We start from the raw sequence: 22428 nt of genomic DNA on the forward strand, positions 1-22428 counted from the left end.
TCTTGTAGACCAGGCTGGCCTCGAACTCACAGAGATCCGCCTGCCTCTGCCTCCCGAGTGCTGGGATTAAAGGCGTGCGCCACCACCGCCCAGCAAAACGATTGTTTTTAAGAAAAGATTATGCACCTAAATGCTTCCTCTCCTGAAAACCTAAGACCAGTTAAACTGTGGTTCCCACTTGTCAGTGTGTGGGTGGGGCTGAGGCTCAACAAAGCACAGGGATCCTGAGACTACTGGACCCGCTGCTGGGATGCTAAAGAAAGACTGCAAGGTAAAAAGAAGGGTGAAGGGTTCATCCTTCCTATAGGTTTGCTCTCTGACAATGCTGCCCAGCAACAGCTATCCCACGCCCCCACCCCAACTTCACTCTACATTCCCAACACCTGTCTCACAAGCATTCCCAGTGAGTCAAGAGCTCCTGAAGGAACACTTGAATACCAGCTTCCCAGGCCTCCTCAGAGCTCCTGCAACAAGAGGAGCCCTCACCAACTACATGGAACTTAATTAACCCACTGATCCCCTTTCCCTGCCCCTGACTTAGTGGTGGAGCTGCATCATGTAGTTATCAACTGTGTTGCCTTCCTCACTGTTTTCCTAGCCTTCTAACACCTATTTAACCAGCCATCTACATTGGAGTCTTGGTTAAAATACTTGTGGTTTCTGTTTTCGGAGTAGTACCCTAACCATTTTGCTACCTAATCCAAGAGAGCCAAACTTGAAAGAGTCAAACCAAGGCCAACTGTAATCCAAGCATTGCCAGCTGTAAGATGAATCTCTGTAGAGACAGTCTACAGACGTCTAGCAATCCTGAGCTATCACATTTCAGTTAGGTGGGTACAACAGCTCATTTCCTACCTGTGGGTACACACTGCCCCTTCTCCACAAGACTGAACCATTGTTTTCAAGTGATTTAACAATATAGCAAACACAGGCCTAGAATAGAATAGAAACTGAGTATGGCACAGGAAAGAATACTGGCTGGGGAAATTATTAATAAAATTGACATGTGTGGGGAAAATCACACTTAAGTGGATGTCCCAGGAAGATAATTAACACTCAGGCCTGGAGCACATTACCTCCCATTTACCTGTGACATAACCCATAAAGCTATATGCGTTTTGCTATAAATTGCTATATAAGATCAAAACACTCTTACAAAAAGAAAATCCCTTTCAGACTAAAGCACAGATAGATTTTGGCACTGCTAAATAAACCCCATCAGGAACTGTGCTAAAGGCACACAAGTATCCAATCTCCCAAAGTGTGTGGCAGGCATGGAAGAGGTGTATGGACACGATAGACACCCTAGCTGCTTGTCTATACCTATTAACGGCCTCCATTCCTACCTTGAGTAACTGGAACGCTGGCACTAAGACAGCTAAAACACTACATTTTCCAGGGGACACAAAGACAGTAAAGAAAATTACTAGCTCAGGTATACCAGCTCATTTTTATATCAACTCGACAGGCTACAGTCATTGAGAGAGAATATTAACTGAGAAAATGCCCCACCAGATTGGCCTGTGGGAAAGTCTATGGGTATTTTCTTTAAAAAAAAAAAATATATATTTATTTATTAAAGATTTCTGCCTCCTCCCCGCCACCGCCTCCCATTTCCCTCCCCCTCCCCCAATCAAGTCCCCCTCCCTCATCAGCCCAAAGAGCAATCAGGGTTCCCTGCCCTGTGGGAAGTCCAAGGACCACCCACCTCCATGCAGGTCTAGTAAGGTGAGCATCCAAACTGCCTAGGTTCCCACAAAGCCAGTACGTGCAGTAGGATCAAAATATGGGTATTTTCTTAATTAGTGATTGATGTAGAAGAGCCCAGCTCACTGTGGGTGGTCATGGGGTGTATAAGCAAGTCATGAGAACAAGCCAACAAGCAGCATTTCCCCATGATGTCTGCATCAGCTCCTGCCCTGACTTCCCTCAGTGATGGGATGTTATGTGGAGCTGTAAACTGAAATAAAGTTTTCCCTCCAAGTTGGTTCTGGTCATGGTTTTTTATTAGCAAGAGAAACCTAAGGCAGTAGGGTTTCTAAAAGTAGCTTTGGTCCAATCTCTCCACTTCTTATTTCACTGCCTGAGCCCGACATGTGGTGTCTGTGTAATCCTTCATACTGCCTTTCCCTGAGAGAGACGACCAGTAGATCCCCATGTCAAGTTGACCAGTAGTCACTAGTGTTATCGAAATGATCCTCTATGAGGTTCTTCAGATGAAAGGTGCTGAACTGTGTCTCTCCTCACCCTAGCCCACATGTAAAAAGAACTACCCTCAATGTAACTGTGTTTGGGGCCAGGGGTAAGAAAGGATGAGTTGATATCTTAACCCAGTAGCACTGCTGCTCTCCTAAGAACAGACAGGGTCCTTTATCTCTGTCCCTCACACGCATACCTGACACCTAAGAAGACCAAAAAGTTCGGAACCCCCAGAACTGAAGTTACAGATGGCTGTGAGCCAACCATGAGTGCTGGGAATCAAACTCAGAGCAGTCGGTGCACTGAACTGCCAAGCTATCTCTTCATCTCCTTAAAAAACTTAAAAGAACCAAAAATCATACAACTACATCCAGATAACAAAAGTGAACTGGAAAACACTAACAAGGATATATGAAAAAAACTCCAAATATTTGGAAATTAAATAGAGATTTAAAGTGAAATTTGATAATAATTTAAGTGACATGGCATATATTAACCTCTGATAAAGCTGAAGTAGTGCTTAGGGGTAAATTTATAACATTAAATGTACATATACTGAGCTGGGGATATGGCCCCATTAAAAGGCCTTGCTGCTCTTGTATAGGACCTAGGTTCAGTTACCAACATCCACATGGTAACTAACAACTGTCTGTAACTTCAGTTCCAAAATATGATGCTTTTCTGGCCTCTCTGGGCACCAGCACATACAAACAGGCTGACAATAATACACACAAAATAAAAACCTTTAAAACAAAGTGTATGTGTATAAATGGAGAAAAACCCTACTAGACAAAACTTAGCTACACAAAACTAGGCAAGTTAAAGCAGCTAGAAAGTAGGTGCCCAATAAACACAAATAAGCAAAGTGAGGTTGTAAATGAGTCAATACACAGAAATAGTTCCAAGTCAGTAACTGCATATGAATGATACAAAATTCCAGATAAATTTTCCATCTATAGTACAGTCTGGGCATAAATATTTCTATATAGGGGCTAAGTAGCTACTGAACTCTGACCTCTATCTTGTTAACACTTTTTTAACTATATATAGTGTCATACACAACAACAACACTGACTTCCTCATTAAGCAGAACAATCCACATTGTTTTACAGCCTGACTTAAGGACACTCAAATTCCTGTGCTAGTCTGTAACCAGCATTTGCCAGTACTCTTGTGACAGAGGCTCCCAGGACATGACACAATAACTTTAAGTTGCTTCATACACTGGTTTCTTCCTCTTCCTGTAAAAACCTAAGTTTCTACACGAGTCTCTGATCCCTGGATGAGCACCAAGAAAAAGGGGAGAACAAGCAGCAAACACTTTCTCAGGGGGCACCAACTGCAAGCCAAGGCCCCACGTGCTGGTTCAGCTGGCTTCCTCCACAGTGTGAAGAAGGCACAACCACACCCAGCACAAAGGTGCAAACGCACCCTGAGATTCAGGTTCTCTATGCTATAATCTCTAACTGATGAGCAGGACAATCAACTCGACCCACAATTCTGCTAAGCAGGGCATGATGCAGACATTTCTCTTCACACTGGGTCCAAGTCCTGAAATCCAAACAGCTTTCAGCCAGAAACCTGAACATTCTCACTGGGCAAGGAATATGCAGTTTCCAACATCCTCCAGTTTCCAAGCTCCTAGGACCACAAATAAATCTGAGTACATTTGTGCTTCGAAGTCCATAGCCTGCAATGTCACTTTGTTGTAACAAATGATGCAAAACTCTAAACCCACAAGGGACAGGAAATGAGTGCTACCTTTATGACCTAACCACACCTACGTTTCCCATTTGAGACACCAAGAAAACAATTTCTGACTACTTCCTACAGATCAGCCAATTTTGAAGTTCCGGCTTAAGCCACAAATGTGATTCCAAAAGCATGCCCATGTTATCAGATGACAAACATTTGATCACATTTGCATGCTCAGAGTTAAAATAAGTATGGTAATTACCAACACTAATGTTCTTTATCAGCCACTCCTATAAACAGTACGTCTCTGATAAACCAGACAGAACAGTGACTTCCAAACCTTCAAACCCTTAATTTAAAAGCATTTACACCAAACATACTTGTAGAGACATTAATAAAAGGGATGGCATAAGCCAAAGTTCAATGTTCTTTCTCTGTACACCCCAGTGCACTATCTTGGTGCTCTTCTTTCCAGTCCACTCCCTCAACCGCTAGAGTGTTAAGCAAGAAAAACAGATCCCAGGGAGGGGGTAGTTACTGTCAGACCAGTTTTGAGGATTTCGTTTTTTTTGCTTTGTGTGTGTACATATACATATTTAAAAAATAAATCATGAGGCTGTGAAGAAGGCTCAGAAGTTAAGAATGGTTCTGTTCTTCCAGAAGAGTTGAGTTTGCTTTCTAAGACCTAAGGCAGTAGTTTAAAACTCCTTGTAACTCCAGTTCTGGGGGATCTGACACCCTTTTCTAGCTTCTATGGGCACCTGCACACACATGAAATTCTCTCTCTCTCTCTCTCTCTCTCTCTCTCTCTCTCTCTCTCTCTCTCTCTCTCTCCCTCCCTCCCTCCCCCCTCTCTCTCTCTCTCTCTCCCTCCCTCCCTCCCTCCCTCCTTCTTCTCCCTTCCCTCCCTCCCTGTCTCTCTCACACACATACACAATACAAAATAAATGTCAAAAAATATAGGTTAAGAGGGTAGTGAAGAAATGGATCAGCTGGTAAGAGCACTCCCAGCACATATATCGAGAGGCTCACAACTGCATGTAACTCTAGTTCCAGGGAACCGAACATCTTCTGGCTTCCACGGGCACCCTCTACTCCATACATACACGCACGTATACTGAAAGCCCCCCGTCCAGCTTGCTAAGCAGCTTAGCACCAGATGAAAGACCCCCCCGCCCAGCTTGTTAAACAACTTAGCACCGGTAACACCATTTTGCAAGGCTTGTACTGAATATTCAGGGTTTTAACAAAGGGCAGTTTAGAAGCTGCCAAAACGAGATAGAGACACCTGTGGCTGGGCCGGGGGAGGAACGGTGAATACCGAGAAAGATACCCTGTCTGCCCTAGACAAGAGCCAAGGCAGCCCATATCTGAATTCTCGGGAACCAGGGACCTTGTCCCGACTTGAACTCGGCCATATTCAAACTGACCAATGAAAACCCTGTAACTATGCATCTCGCTTCTGTAACCGCGCTTCTGCTCCCTTTACTCTATAAAAACCCGCTACCCCAGCCTGACGGCGTGCCAGTCCTCCGAGAGACTTGGACGCCCCAGGTACCTGTGTATCTGAATAAACCTCTTGCTGTTTGCATCCGCTGGCCTCGCTGTTCCTTGGGAAGGGTCTCCCCAGACTGAAAGACACTCTCTGAGGGTCTTTCAATACTAAACACACATATAAATAAAGGTTTCATTTAGGAAAAATAAAACTATCAATGAGAAAATTTCCTATCATTTAAAGGAGCCAGCAAAATTTCTAAGCATTGTGCTACCAGATGGCAGTCTGCCATACAGGAAGGTGGGTAAAAGGCGTCTTTAGCTGTCTATGGTCATCACAAGGGTCAAGTGGCAGCAGCATTTTATATTATTTTTTTCATCATCATCACTGTGATCATTAGGATATTTAATATATATCTCACCATTGTGTCTATGTTTCAGATCCATGACTTCCAAAATCCTAACCTTCCTGCAAGACTTCCACTGTACAGGAAGAAATGTGACAGTCTAGCACCCAACCAAAAGGAATCCTTGAAGCAGACAAGGCATTTAAACTCCCTATAGCACCATCCCATCTACTGGTTTGTAGCCTATACTTTCAATGCTAGCAATCTCCTCAGCAGCGTCACAACCTCCACACCTCCTGTCTACTGGGCTTTAAAGAGCATTTTCATACTGATCACTTTTCCAGGGCATTTTCAACTAAACTGCAAGATATAAAAGACTACCTATCACTAAACATAGGAGAGTGAGGTACAACCCCAGAACCGAAGGGCTTGCCTCTTTGGCATATAAGAAAGACATTCTGATAAAATGGCTTTTCTTTGAAGAATCTCATTCAAAAACAACTGTCAGTCAGTAACCTCACCAGACCTTAGGTTTCTGCTGCATGAACACACCCTGCACCCATAACCTCAATCAAGCTGACACTAAGGCAGCTCAGAAGCTATTCTGCCATCAAAAGATGTTTGTAAACAAAAGAACAAATGTTTAAACTTCGAGTGTCAGTATTCTGTAAAATTAAAAAACCCACAAGACCTTAGTGATGAGGAGAGTTCTAGAGATCTAGCACAGTTCTCTACCCAGAAGAGAGGACCCACCTCCATCCATTTGGCCCTAACTCTGGGGATGGTGTTCATGGCCTCTATTATGACTAAGACATGGAAGATATACTATTTAGGGGTGGGGTCTTATGAAGTATCCTCCAATGACTAAGACATGGAAGATATACTATTTAGGATGGGGTCTTGTGGCGGGGAGGCGACATGACCTGGAAGGGTACAGCTTGTCCCTGACCTTTTCTTGGCCTACCAGTTCTTGGCCTACCCCTTCCCTGGCCACTATGATGTGATCAGCCTTGCTCCACCCATACTTCCCACAACTATGCTTTGCCTCACCACGGCCCAGAAACAAGAGAACCAACCATGTGACCATGGATGGAAACCTCTGAGTCACGAGCCAAAAGAACCCTTTCCCCCTTGAAGCACTTTTAATCAGGTGTCATACTGTAGTGACAGCAAACCAGCACAACCACACTAGCTCCATTTACTAACCACTTAATGGCTCAACAACTGTCACCGCCCATAAAGAAACAAAAGCTTCCAGAGCGAATTTCCCTAAACACAACCAAGTGTAACTACAGATGAGTTTTCAGAGCCAGGGCTGCTCCAGAGGTTGTGTCCTGGTGACCACAGAGACTGCTTTCATCGGTACTGTGCAGACACGGAAGCTAAAGCCAAACCAGACACCACCTGCAGCCTCTCCCCTGAGTAAGCATACTAGCACCCAGAGCTGGACCCCGTCCGTACGTGCCTGTCATGAACTAGTGAATATATATATTAAAATGTAACAATCAGGGTGGCACAGCGATCTACTGTCACAATGGAAAACAAAGGGAAGCTGCCATCTTTGGACCTACCTATTCCATATGGAGTAGAACTCAGCTCCATAGGAAAATATATAAAATATAATGGATTCTAATGCTAAGAAAAGCTGCCATTTGACCTTTTCTGTGTGTGGATCCTGTCACTGTTTGCTCGCATGATGAATTCACAAGTTTCTCTTTTCCTCTCTCTGGCCCACGGCAAAAGCATTATACTAGACAAGAAAAATGTCTGTAAAGCAAGAAAAACATTTTCCATTTTCTGTATTTAAAAATTATAATTAAGAGTTGGTTGTAGTAAAGCAAACCTTTAATCTCAGCACTCAGGAAGCAGAGGAAGGCAGATCTTTGTGAGATCAGGGCCAGCCTAATCTACACAGTGAGTTCCAGGACAGCCAGGGCTACATGGTGAGACCCTGTCTAAAAGCAAGAAATAAGTTAAAAACTGTAATAAAAGTTGGGCATAGTGGCACATGCCATAACTCCCAGGACTGGGAGCAGAAACAGGCAGATCTCTATGAGTTAAGGCCAACCAGAGATATATAGTGAGACCCTGTCTCAAAAAGCCAAAACAGTAGTAGTAGTAGTAGTAGTAGTAGTAGTAGTAGTAGTAGTAGTAGTCACCTAAGAAACAAACCTCTGTGCATGACTGTAAATGAATTTCTCAACTGGGCTAATAGAGGTTAAAAGGCCTACCCTAACTGCCAGGGACAGAGTGCCAGGCTGAATAAAGAAGAAGAGCTAAGCACTAGCATCCCCCTCTCTCCCTCTCCCTCTCCCTCCCTCCCTCTCTCCCTCTCTCTCTCCCCCTCCCCCCCTCCGTCCCGCCTCTGGATACAAAGTGACTAGCTGCCCTGACCTGCAAGCACACACATACACACTCCCTCAACACATACTGAATCAGAATTAACCTTTAGTCTTTGTTACTGTTGTATCACTGTGAGGAAACACAATGACCAAGGCAACTTTAAAAGAAAGCATTTAATTGCAGCTTATAAATTCATGACCATCATGGCAAGAAACAGCCAGCAGGCAGACAGGCACAGTGCTAGAGCAGAGTCTGAGAGCTCACATGATCATTGGGCCTGGCATGGGCTTCTGAAGCCCCAAAGCTCACTACCAGTGACACACCTTCTCTAACATGGCCACACCTCCTCCAACAAGGCCCTATCCCCTAGTCCTTGCTAAACAGTTCACCATTTGGGAACCAAACATACAAATATATGAGCCCATCAAACCAGCACATCTTTCTTTCAATAGCTGCTCCTATAGGCAATCTGTCCTGGCAAGGAAAATGTTGTTGATTTGCATTTATCTCTGAAGTAGAGGGTTTCTAACTTGTGCCTTCTGCCTCAGCCTCCTTAGTGTTAGGACTACCAGTGTGTTCTGTCATGGTCAGCTCTTTTCCTAGTTATTTGTTTCATGACAACTACTTACCAATTTAGAAAACTCTGACACACCAGGCAGTGGTAGCACACACCTTTAACCCCAGCACTTGGGAGGCAGAGTTTGAGGCCAGGCTGGTCTAACAGAGTTCCAGGATAGCTAGAGCTGTTACACAAAGAAACCTATCTGAGCGAGAGAGAGAGCGAGAGAGAGCAAGAGAGAGCGAGAGCGAGAGCGAGAGCGAGAGAGAGAGAGAGAGATTTTGATACATCTCTAGTTTAAGGACATAATGAACCCTGAGCTCCTTCCATGTCACTCATCAGCTGTGAGGTCAGCCCTGAATCTTCTATGTTCCAAACACTCTACACTTCCAGTGGGTTGTTTTAAAGTAAATCCCAGGTGTAATATCACTTCATCTAATAGATGTGTCTCTAAAACTAGGGCCTTAAAAAACAACCACAAAAGCATACACCTAAAAAATTCTGAATGAATGTTACTTTTTTAAAAAGAAAATGCTCAGACAGCGTTCCTGCCTGGGCAGCTTCCTTGCCTCATTTTACTGAGGAGGCCCAGCAGCATGGTAGCCCCTCAGGGCACAAGAGGAACTGGCAATAGTGACTACCTCTGTTTATTAGGGTTTTGAAGTTTACCTGTTGAGAACTGCTTCCTTGTCTCCCAGACGACTTTTAATTTTACTTGTCAGATAGTCCAAAAACAGTGTCCAGATATCCAAACAAGAGAAGTAACCTTCATGAGTAGGCTATGATACAAAAGAAATCCAGACAATAAAATTACTTAATGCAACTGTTGTGCTCAGAAACACATACACCAGAATGGCAACACCAAAGGCCTACAGTCTGTTCTTCATAACCTCCACTAAGGACTTTGAGTCAGTCTTCACCAGAGAACCCTATTAAATCTAACCAGACAAGGGCACTGTGGGACACTCTGTGAGGACACTGGGCAGGGCTTGCAGAATGTGCCAAGGAACCTGTCTGAGCCCTGTGCAGAGAGGATCCCACAAACTGCCTACTCTGCATCAACTTTTGAGATGCAGGAAACTTGTGCTCTACAGGAAACATTCAGTCACTTACAGGAGCAGGACCACACCAGTCTTTTCTACTACAAATTCAAAAAGCAAATAGAAGTCAGAGTGCTTCAAAGGCAACAGTCCACACATCTGACTATAAGGAAATTAACAATGGTCAGTCTTTCTACATAGAAGACCGAAAAGGAGCTGTTCAGTATCATTCCAGTCTATTTATGACATTTGCAAACAGGACAATAGCAACCCAAACCAGGAGCAAACAAAAACAACAAGAGGAGGAAAGCATGTCTTTGTGGGGCCCTGGTACCACCTGGCCAGTCGACCTTGGCAAATTTCTTAAAAACCTTGAGATTCTATTAGTGCAAAATCTAGGCACCATGGTTCTTTTTCTTTCCTTCAGTTCTGCTACTTGACCATCTCACTATGCCCCATATTTGTGGGAAAGAGGTTTGGTAGTACAGGCCTATAATCCCAGCTGATCTGAAGGCTATGGAAGCAGGATCTCTCTCAAGTTCAAACCTTACTGGACCAAAGAGTAAGCTCGAGGTCAGCTAGAACAACTTAACCTGTCCCAAAATGGGAAAATGAAAACAGGATTTGGATTGGGGTGGAGATTAGTTGGCAAAATATTTTCCTTCCATATATAAGTCCCTGGATTTGATTCCTAGCACATCCTAAATCAGGCATGATAGATAACACATTCCTATAATCCTAGTGCTCTAGAGGTAGAAGAGGACCAGGAAGGGCCTCAAGGTCATTCTCCAATACGTGGCAAGTTGAAGGACAGCCTGAGATTATGAAAGAAAGAAAACACACCACAAAACCAAAGAAAAAGAAAGGGTTAGGGATGTCATTCATGGCTGTTCCTAGTATGTGTGAGGCCCTAGGTTCTATCCTTGAAACCCAAAAAAGCAAAGAAAGAACAGGGCTGGAGATGGCTCAAAGTAAAAGTGATGGCTGTGCAGTCCTGATCACCTGAGTCTCGGAAGGAGAGCCAATTCTCAAAAATTATCCTATCTTCACATGCATGCTGTGCCATGAGTGCACACAATCACATCAACACACACATACAACAAATAAATACATAAGTTTTTAATTTTTTAAAGGAAAGAATACATTAGCTTTTCTATCAATCAGATTTAGTTAATTTTTGTCAACTTGACACATACTAGGAAAAGAGAAACTCAGCCACGGAACTGCCTCCAACAGAGTGGGTTTGTGAGTACATCTTGTGGGGCATTTCCTTAAAGACTGATGTAGAAGAGTCCAGGTCACTACGGGCAGTGCCACCTCCAATAAGCAGCCTTCCTCCATGGTTCCTGCTTCTGGTCCTGCGGAGTTTCTGCCCCTTCCGCCAGTGATGGACTGTGATTGGGATATACAAGCCAATAAACCCTCTCCCCAAGCTGCTTTTGGTCATGTGTTTATCACAGCAACAGAAAGCTAACTAGGAGAAGTTTCCTTCTATTTCTGATTCACAAGGAAATCCAAAATTTTAAATATCATTTTTTTCAAGGAACAAATAATGAATAAATAAAGAAGGACACATGGAGGAGGTAACCAAACTGAAATCTCAGGCAGAAAAATTATAATTAAAAATCCACTAGAATGCAGGAAAAGTTTGCTCCTTCTTGAACTCCCAGCATTTGAGTCTGAGGCAAGAGAGTTCCAAGTCAGTAGGAACTCAAAGTGAGATCTTGTCTTTTAAAAAAAAAAAAAGTAACCAATAAAAAAATTAAAATAAGCCACAGGGGCATAGCTCAGCAGAGCATGTGTCCAACCTATTTATGATTCTGGGTTCCAGCACCAGGACCACAAAGAAACAAGATGATAAAAACCATGCAGATTCCATCCACCTCACAACCCAAAGAAAGCTAAAGGGATACCAGTTAAGACCTTAACACCACCCAGGATAGTCGATCCATAAAACCATCCCAGAGAACCACCAGGTAAGCCAACTATCAAACCACAGGGAAGTAACAGAGAGTTGGTAGATCGGCCACTGAGGCTGCCCATACACCTGCAGTCTTGTTACACTGTTGGTTTGCTAAGCTTCCCTCAGTAAATCACCTCACTGTCTTTTGTAATTTGAGAATAACCACTGGTCCCCTCAAAAGAACATGACTGATCAGATGTACATGGAAATGATTTTTAAAAGCTACTACAAACAAAAACAAACAAGCCAAACTTATGACATTGCATTGCACCAATATACATATTATACTCATGAACGTGTAGATACACGGCTACGGCTAGAAACAAGTGCATGTGCTACCTTTGCACCGTTGGAAGCACCATCCATCACTCCTGCATCTGATAACCCCACTCTAAGCGGCCTGTGCACTTGGCCTTTGACATCAGCCATGGAAACAAAGAGGACAGACAGGCTGACCTGACTTTTGGAATCACTCAATTTTTTACAACCCTCCCTAATCCATTTATTAAAAATAAACTGTACACAGACTTAATTTTCTTATCCTAAGGCTAACTAATCACTCACAATCCTGCCAGGGTTCTGTAACTGAGATACCAAGTCATGCCTTCCACATGGTGTAGAGTAGTGATTCCTCATTTGTATTGATCTTTATAGCAGCCTTAGAAAGTGAACACTTGTTTCTCCTATTTTATAGTTTAGAAACCCAAGGCTCAAAAGGGAAGTTGCCTGCCCAAGATAACAGGACAACCAAGAGACAGAATGAGAACTTCAGCTTCCAGTCCAGAGCCCTTTTCCTGCATTGTGCTACCCCAGACAGGGCTGTAGGGAAAGGGGTAAGCAAGACCATGAGGGACCTGGTGAAAACACTGTGAAACAAGGGGCTGGAAGATAGGGACCTCAGGCTCACAGAGTTACCCAAGAAGTACAGCAGCCAAGGAGAATCACAGTGGAGGTGAGTGTCTCAGCAGAGTCCAGATTAAAGAATGCATGCAGAAAGGGGGTAGAAAAGGAGAAATCGCTGAAGAAAGGGGGGGGGGGGGACTGTTCCTCTCAAAATGTTGTATAGTAACAAAATGACCATGAATCTGGGAAAAGACAAAGCTACTGAGTATACGCCAATATACAGTCTAAGCAAGAAACCTTTCCCACTTCACAATAGGAGCCTATGACGAAGCAAGAACACACCATTAGTGGGCACAAAACTACAAACCCTGAGGATGCCTTCATTTTGTTTTCTTAATCCCACAAGCTATACTCTACCTCATCTTGACTACACCAAGTGCACGGCGCCCCTTTTCTCCTGACATAACATGATGCCATTTTGGAGTAGAGATTAACTTGGCCTGTGCCATAGTTAGGTTTCTAGTGCTGTAGTAAATGCCATGACCAAAGCAACTTGGAGAGGAAAAGGGTTATTTCAGCTTACAGTTCTTAGTTCCCTCCATCATGAAGGGAAGCAGAGGCCATGGAAAAAAGTTGCTTACTTGCTTGCTCAGTTCATTTTCTTATACACCCAGGACCATCTATTCACAACAGGCTGGGTCCTACCATATCAATCACCAATCAAAGAAACACCCCACAGGCTTGCCTACTACAGACTGAACTTACGGAGGCATATTCTCATTGAGATTGTGTGTGTCAAGTTGACAAAAAAAACTGGCCAGCACAGCCTAGTAGCTGAGTTAGTTAGCTTCAGTAGTCAACCTGACACAAACCTAGTCACCTGGGAAAAGAAGACCCTCAAATGAATATCTGTCCAGATCAGACTGGTCTATGGCTATGTCTTCAAGGCTCTTTTCTAAATTACTGATTGATGTAGGAAAACCAATCTCACTGTGAGCAATGCCATCCCTAGGCTGGTAAGACTGGGCTGTATAGAAAGATCAAGCCAATGGCAGTACTTCTCTGTACTTTCTGCTTCAGGCTCCTGTCTTGAGTTCTAGGCTTGCCCTCCTTCAATGAGACTATATATAACCTATTTTCCCCATGTTTCCTTTCCTCTCCATGCTGCAGTCATGGTGTTTATCACAGCAGCAGCTCTCCTACTGGGTCAGCTTACATCTAGAAGGAAGGTTCTCATATGGGAGGCCTGGAGAAAGAAGCAAGCTGGAGTGAGAACCATCTCCAGGTAAAGGGAGGGAAGGAGGCTTCTTTGCTTCTTGACCGCGTCTGACTCTTTTCCCAATTGTAAATGACATATAAATATAGGAAACTATCACCTTCAGGTCAGTGGCAAACACACACACGCCTCCTAAAATACACACTGGGGATGGCCCTGCATTATCCCCATTGTAGTCCATCTTCTGAGGTGAGGAAACCTAAACAGAAATGCCAGGGCACATACTGAACAGAAATACCCACAGCTCACAAAGAGAACTAGGTCCAAGCGAGTTTAAGACATTCTTGTTCCTTTTCCCTAGAAGTCAAGTCATTATCTATACTGGCTCTTTATTCCTTCTTTCCCACTACAAAACTGCCTTTCTCCTCCATCCCCACCTCCTACAATCTCTTCATTGTTCTTCTCCCCATCCCAACAGGTCTGATGTATTCAGCATGTTTTCTTCCTGTTCTGCTTGCACTGGCCCCTTCACCCTGATAATTCTTCAGCTTGGCTCCTCCTATGACCTCGCTCCACTGTCTGCTCCCAGAAATGATTCACCTCACTGCTACCTCCAGGTATTTCAATTTTTACACACCCTGATCCTCTCTGAGAAAGGCTTTTTTCAGATCAAACATTTGCTTTTCATATGCATATAGCACTCCAGCCTAGACCACTGAATCTTTTAGCCCCGATAAACTGGAAAGGTAATTTTTTTTTCTTTTTTTTTTTTTTCCTGCTAATTTTTTTTTTAAGTCAACTTTTCATATTAGATGCCTTCACTCACCCAGCAGTGCCATCTCAGGGATATACTAACAGAAAGAACTACCCAATTACACCAAAAAGTATGTTCAAGAATATGCCGGGGGGAGAGGGGGCTGGAGAGATGGCTCAGTGGTTAAGAGCATTGCCTGTTCTTCCAAAGGTCCTGAGTTCAAATCCCAGCAACCACATGGTGGCTCACAACCATCTGTAATGAGGTCTGGTGCCCTCTTCCGGCCTGTAGACAGAATATTGTATACATAATAAATAAATAAATATTTTAAAAAAAAGAATATGCCAGGTGGGCTGGTTATATAACTATAAACACAGTCCCAGAGAGGCTGAGGCAGGAGGATTACCAAAAGTTCAAGGCCACTCTGAGCTATGTAGAAAATCTTATCTTGAAAGAAAGAGAGGGAGGGAAGAAAGAAAGAAAAATGGGGATGGGATGGTGGTACACAACTGCAACGCCAGCACTTGGAAGGTGAGGCCAGGAAGATCAAGAACTCAAGGTCATCCTTAGCTCCATAGCAAGTTCAAGGCCAGCCAAGGCTAAGTGAGTCCCTACTAACAAAACAAAAAAACCCAAAACAAAACAGGAAAGACTATTTGATCCACGATTCATGGCTCCCCAAACCAGAAAGAGTCAAATCAGCAGAATAGTTTTCATTTAGTAGAATACAATAAATAGGAACAAATCACTGCACACAACAGACATACCTCAAGCTCAATGTCAAGCAAAAAAAGCCAGATCAAATAAATACACATTACATGCTTTCCTTTAGAGAAACTCTAGAACAAGGCAAAATTAGCCTGTGGTGCTAAGACCAAGCCTAGGGTTACTCTAGGGAGAATGGAGGGAGGGGTAGAGAAGAAAATGTGTGGGGATTTCTGGTGTGCTAGTACATACTATTTTTTAACCTGGGTGGAAGCTTGAACGGCTGGGTCCCTTTGGGAAAAAGTCATCAAACCGTACTTGTATGGCTGATGTGCTCTTTTGTATGTATGCTGTGGTGTTTGAATGAGAACGGCCCCTATAGGCCATATCTGAATATTTGTTTCCTACTTAATGGGCTGTTCAGGAAGGATGAGGAGATGTGGCCTTGTTGGAGAAGGTATGTCACTGAGGGTGGGTTTCAAGGTTTTAGAGACCCATGTCAGGCCTACTCCTGCTCTCTCTGCCTACAACCTGTGAATCACATGCGAGCTCTCAGCTACTTCTCCAGCACCATGTCTACCTGGCTGCCACCATGTCACAGATTAACCTTTAGAAACTGTAAGCAAGTCCCCAATTAAACGTTTTCTTTGAAAATTATCTTGGTCATGATGTCTCCTCACAGCAATAGAACAGTAGCTAAGACAAACAACATGAATGAAAAGCCTATTGAAAAACACACTACAGGCAAAAGAAGAGCTTATCAGTATTAAAGGCAGACTGTAGTGATGGACACACACACACTCAATTCACTGAACTCTTCAATTACAGTGAGGGGATTCCATGGCATGTAAAACTACACCTTAACACAGTCTTTTAGAACCCTGTGTGTATGTTTACACAGTAGTGGGCAACTGGGATACAAATTTAGTGAAGACAGTCCTCAGGAGGCTGAGGCAGGAGAATTACCACAAATACAAGGCCATTCTGGGCTATGTAGAAGGTTATGTATCTAGCTCCTAAAATCCAAAACGAACTCAAAGAACCTCTGTTACATGGTGACAAAACTGGATATCACCCAAACTTAAGTAGTGATTGCTTTGTATATAGTCTTCTGGAGAGCTTTAGGAGCAGATATGCAACAGAGAGAAATAGTTGTTAATGTATCTTGGAGTACACGCACACATGCACGCACCCCACAACCACAACAGTTAATGGGGAGAATGAGAGTCCAGAATTTTAAAGAGAACAAAAAAGGGTGCATAGGAGGGTTTGGAGGAAGGGGAAAATGATGTAATTATATTATAATCTCAAAAGAAAGAAAGAAAATAAATCTTTTATAAGCCCCTAACCTTAGACTTTTCCTCAAACCTACTTGTCTAACACAACCGTGGTAAAGACAGGACTGTATAACCCAATACTGGCTCCACACACAGAACTGTATGTCCCTGAAAACCTTGCTATCTATGCCTCAGTCTCTTTATCTATAAAATGGAGATCATATGCAAACACAGCAAGAGCAACAACACTGGGTTCTTAGACTGAATTCCTTGATCTTCCTATAGTAAAGACTACTGTAAATGCTTGGGGTGGGGGATTTCTTTCTTATGAAGGAAGGCCAGTTTGGGTGCTTTACCTGATGAAACGTGTACTTGAAAAGAAGGGTCAGGAACTCCACCACAGGGAACTGGGAGTAGGATTCAATTCTTCTTAGATGAACACTCACAAAGAGCCGCAGAAAGTCAGTAAACTTCTCAATGTAGCTACATGAGACAAGGAGACAAAAGGTAACATAAGAAATATAGCCACTTTCTCAGAAAAAAATTAAATTCAATCAAACACTTTCTCAGTTCAGAACTATACAAACACACATTTCCAGTTAAAAACACAAAGGCCTGCAACAATTACCTACGAGACAGGCAACCCTTCATTCCATTATCACCTGAAACACAGCAGAGAAGCAGCTTTAATCCTCAGACACTATCTGTCCTACTTGTTACAAACTCAAATTCACCTCTGTTCTAACTCATTAGTGTTAGGACCCAATTAAAGGAAAGGAGTTACTGCTAAAAGGTGCTGGGAAGATGACAATGTCTACAAACCTGGCAAATTTAGAAAGCCAGGTCTTGCTTGGCTGAGGCCAACATTCAATTGAAATATACTAGTGAGAGACGGAAGACGAAGTCTATCTAGAGGGGACAGCATCTAGGACAGTCAATCCAATTTCTGTCCTCCTCCCTGACACCCAGAACTAATGAAGAACTGCACGTTTACTCCATTCTAAAATCGACTTCCAAATATAAGGGAGGAAGACTAAGATCTAGACAAGCCTCCACAGATGAGGTAAAGTGACCCCACCAAGGTCACTCAGCCACCCCCCAGCAGAGGGCACCATCACTCAATGGTAATGCAATGCCCTTTCTGTGCACTGTGCAGGAGTTCCTCAATTGACCCATAATCCCCAAGCCACTGCACAATAGAGTGAGTCAGTTCCAAGGGGAAGAAGTTTCTGTTATTAAACACAGTGTATTATCATGTTTACATTTCAGAAACTGGCATTTTAACCTCCTCAATACCAAAAAGAGAACAGAAATCAAGATGGGCTTGCCTTATAAATCTCATTTCAGAGACCAACAAAAATAGCTAGACATACTAGGCTTTGGCCGAATATTAAATAACGTCTAAAAGCAATCCTGAAATCATTGGCTGAAAAAGCAGAAACACATAAAATAATAAAAGGAAAATGACAAGCATCCTTCAAAAGAACCACTGGCCCAGAACTTCAGCGTCTCCTGCTGTTCCTGAGCCCTGTGCTCTCAGTGAAGGCCAGCGCCTGCCTGTAGAAGGCTAGCTCATACAGTAAAACATTAAAATCAACTGACTGGGTTTTGTTTCTGTTTTCTTGAGACAGGGTCCTGCTATACAGCTCTAGGTGTCCTGGAACTTACTATGTAGACCAGGATGGCTTCAACCTTTCCGTGACCCTCCTGCCTGACTCTCCTTCCTGTTCCTCCCCTGTGCTGGGGTTACAGATGTGAGCCGCAGGCCCAGGATTAAAACTGGTTGTTCTGAGAAAGCAAAGTACAAAGCACTTTCTCTCTGCCATCTCCAGGGACTCCTTGAGGAAACCAAGTCCTCATTTCTTACTCAGCATATGTACTGCTTGCTCCATGGTTTTACATGGATGTTCAGAGACAGCAGCCAGCCAGCTTACTGATCTTAAGGAGGATATACTTGTTACCCATAAAAGTACCCAGCAATCTCAAGTTTATTTTAATCTTCAACCCAAACTGAAAAATGTAAGCTAATTATGGGGACTCATGCTGTTAATCCTAGAAACCTAGTAAAACTAGGGAAGGAAGAATGCCACAAGTTCAAGGCCAGGCTGAGCTACACAACAAATTCCAAGCCAATCAGAGTACAGAGACCTTGTCTAAAAGGAAATGGGGGGAGGGAGTGGAGAGGGAGATACCATCCAAACAAGAACAAGGCTTATTGCACAGCTGACACTAGAGATGTGCCTACACCTCATTTGTCTGCCCCACCCACCCACCTTCCTGGTACAGATGCTAACAAACAGTAAAAAGTTAGAAAAGGGCGTGAAGGAAGAGAAGCCAAGGACCTGGTTAAGCAGTTCCTAAACAACTAACACAAGCTAATTGGTTTATAATTAGTCAGGGATCAAGAGCTAAGAAGCAAGCACACACTGTTTCTGTCACCTTTCTGCTTCCAGGCACCTCTCAGCTTTCACTTCGGATCCAGGAAAAGTCAAAACAACACAGTTGATATAAGCAGCTATATACATTTTTATTAACATATGAAGACAAGATGGCCTTTATCAATGCTAGAAAGGATATGAAATTGTGTGAATTGTGAGGCATTTAAATTCATATAGGAAGGTATTACTAAATAATGAGGGTAGAGAGATGGCTCAGGAAAAGGCACTTACTGCCAAACCTGAAGATACAAGCTTGATCCTAGGGACTCAGATGGTAAAAAAGAAAACCAATTCCAGCAATTCTGACCTATACATACAACATGGCATGTGCCTCCCACCCAACCACAAAATAAATAAATGTAACAAATTTTTTTAATTAAGAAAAGATCCTATTGGATTATTAGTACTTTTGTGATTATAAAAGGCAAATGTCACAAAGCTTATTTATAATGAACCAAACCAAACTAACCTTCACTCAATTTTTAACCAGAAAAACTTAAAGCTCCCCACTTTAAAAGGGCAATAGAACTATCCTGACTTGAGACAGCTGACTTTATAGCCTACCACACTTTGTCTAAACAAAGCAAAGAGCTAAGCTCTGTTATCACTTACTAACAGTTAGGTTGAAAACCCACTAAAATGTTAACAGCCTCTGCACCGGCAAGCCTAAACTAGTTACTAATATAATACGCTGCATTTGAAACTTCAACAGCCCCAATGATTGTTAGAACTGAAAGCTGCCAGTTGCCCTTCACCTTTACATAGTAGCAGTAGCACCATGTTTGGCAAAAAAGATAGATGCTGGGCTTAGGCTGTGGACAGTGGCAGGATGACTTGCCTGGCAGGCATAAGGTCCCAGGCCCCACCCTAGCACCACTGGGGGTGAAGGGAAAAGGCAGAAAGCCCTAAGATAAACAGATAATGTCACCTGAAAAGGTAATAACTTGACTCAACCTACTTCACTGATGTCACTTTTTGCACTCAGGAAAAATGGGCCTGAGGAATTTTAGGCCAAGAGGACAGTAGCCAAGGAATTCAAGTATGTCCCACTGAACCATACCTACCCGAACATGTCTCCTATCTTTTATGTGATAGCTCATAATACTAACAGCATTCCTATACTCTGCAAGATGTCCACTCTAGAAAAGTCCAATAGTGAAAACCAACAAGCAGTACCAAGTGAGAAGGGTGATGTAACCCTGTACCTCTGCAGACCGCTTCTGTTCTCGACTATGAAGGAGCCGCACTCTCCCTTCCTGCATACATGAGACCTGCAGGCAGACAGTGAGGAAGAGGGACAGAGCATGGACAGGAGGACAGGAGGTGGATGGATGGGGAAAAGAGACAACAGGCCTACACAATACACCAACACTTTTCACACTCAATTCATTTCCCTTAACCACCCAAGCCCTTCTAATTCAGCCTGAACATTCTGGAACACCTACCTTTCTATATTTATCAGTAGCCCCATATTCTGAAACCAAAGGGGGTTACAGACACCACATGACATGGTGTGCCAAGCAGCCAGGCCCTTTCTCGGGGCACGACTCCCGCCTGTTCTCATTACCTCTCATCGAGCTCCTCTAGCCTGCTCTTCACCGTGTGGGCATTGTTATCCTTGGTGATTTTTTGCAGGAGGTAGAAGGTTTGCTGGAACATTCGTAATAAGTACTCCTCAAATTCCATAGGCACACAGTTCTTGGACATGAGTTCATTGATGCAGGACATGGCCAAGACCCCAAGTCGGCCACGCTCCTGACCCAAAACACAGTTCTGGCTGCTGCCATTCACTGATGCCATCTTTTTGGCCCGGGTATCACAGCCAAATCGAGCAAAGTGGAAGATAGTGGTGAGGAGGGATGGGGTGATGCTGGCAGACAGAGGAATCCAACTGAAGAGGTGGGCCAGACACTCCAAGGCCAGGGAACAGATATACTCACTCTCCACATCCAGCACGGGGATGGGCGGGGGCAGCAGTTTGGCTGAACTAGGACTTTGCAACAGGTTACTCAGTAAATCACCTGGAAATTCAAAACATGCTTTTACAACACCCAGTACCAAACCTCTTGGAAACACTGCAATGAATTCTCCTTTCCCCACAAAAACATTTTAGTCACTATAAAAGAGAAACCTAAAACCAATATGCTCTATATTCAATACCAACTACAGATAATACCGAACACCAAAAACATATATACTAAAAAAAGATTGCCCAAGTGAGTTACAGACTTAAACCAAAGACAAAGCTTCATAAGAAAAATAAGACATGAAAATCTGACCATGGGGAAAGAGAGGAAAGATTTATTCAAACAACCAAAACACAAATCTTGACAAAAATATGGATGAGTTTAGAAACAAATAATTGTCAAATAATAGTTTCTCACCGATGAAAAGGACTGTAACCAGGAAAATAGCAATAAGATAGCAACAATCCCTAACACTAAAAATTCAAATGTGAAAAACAACTATTGCCCACCACTAGTCATATCCAGATACACAAATAGGTCAGTGGTGGCTATGAAGAAAGTTTTCTAAAGAAATGCAGGTCAGCTGGCTTAAGAAGATGTGTCGAGCTCAGTCACTAGAAATGCAGTCTAACAAGTGACAAAAACAGGACTGTTGGCAAAGATCACAGACAAGAGAAGCACCAAGAACGCTCACATGGCTCTGCCACAGATCAAGCATTCTGAACCCTGTTACCACTGCTTCTGACAAATGACTGTTCTGTTCCTAGAATACTCCAAAGCAACCCTCATACAGATCTAGGAGACAGATAGAGGCTCTTGTATAGGGGCAGCTGGAGGCAATCTAGGTTCCTTAGTAAAGTCAAAAGATCATCAAGGGGCTGGAGAGATGGCTCAGAGGTTAAGAGCATTGCCTGCTCTTCCAAGGGTCCTGAGTTCAATTCCCGGCAACCACATGGTGGCTCACAACCATCAGTGGCGGGGTCTGGTGCCCTCTTCTGGCCTGCAGGCATACACGCACAGACAGAGTATTGTGTACATAATAGATAAATAAATAAATATTAAAAAAAAAAAGATCATCAAGACACTGAGGACATATGTCTCCTGCAGCAAGCAGAGGTTTCTGTCTAAAGGTACAGGTCACACAGCAGGAGAGAAAGTAAAAAACCAAGGGTTGAATGAAAGGCTAGCATCAGAACACAACACTACCACATTATTTAAACAGTGAAAATATATGTATATCAATCAGTTTTTTGAAAAAGGCCATACATTATATACATTTCTGTCTGTTATGAGAAAGAGTGAATGGGAGAATAGATTTGAAAGAGAATTAAAGAAAAAACAAACACACACACAAAAGATGAAGTGGGCATGCAATGGCTCAGAAAGTAAATGTCCTTTCTGCCAAATCTGACAATCTAAATATAATACCTAGAATCTACATGGTGAAAGGACAGAACCAACAAAACCGTCCTCTGAATGATCAGAGAGAAGAGACATACAGACAGATACTCAAAGACAGAGACAGAGGGAAGAAGAGAAGAGAGAAGAGAAGAGGAGAGGAGAGGAGAGGAGAGGAGAGGAGAGGAGA

At 43.2% G+C, this 22428-nt stretch overlaps 1 protein-coding gene across 1 annotated transcript in view; it reads right to left on the reverse strand.

Annotated features, from left to right (window-relative positions):
* The window catches only part of Xpo6 (exportin 6), a 110893-nt gene that overhangs the window by 33786 nt on the left and 54679 nt on the right, over positions 1 to 22428 (reverse strand). The window contains exons 7-9 of the mRNA XM_005351195.3: positions 20441 to 20894; positions 16792 to 16918; positions 9307 to 9416 (exon numbers count right to left, since the gene is read on the reverse strand). Of these exons, the coding sequence (XP_005351252.1) occupies positions 9307 to 9416; positions 16792 to 16918; positions 20441 to 20894 (691 nt within the window). The remainder of the gene's footprint in view (positions 1 to 9306; positions 9417 to 16791; positions 16919 to 20440; positions 20895 to 22428) is intronic.

The sequence above is a fragment of the Microtus ochrogaster genome, chromosome 8 (assembly GCF_000317375.1).
Source record: "Microtus ochrogaster isolate Prairie Vole_2 chromosome 8, MicOch1.0, whole genome shotgun sequence".
NCBI classification, from domain to species: domain Eukaryota; kingdom Metazoa; phylum Chordata; class Mammalia; order Rodentia; family Cricetidae; genus Microtus; species Microtus ochrogaster.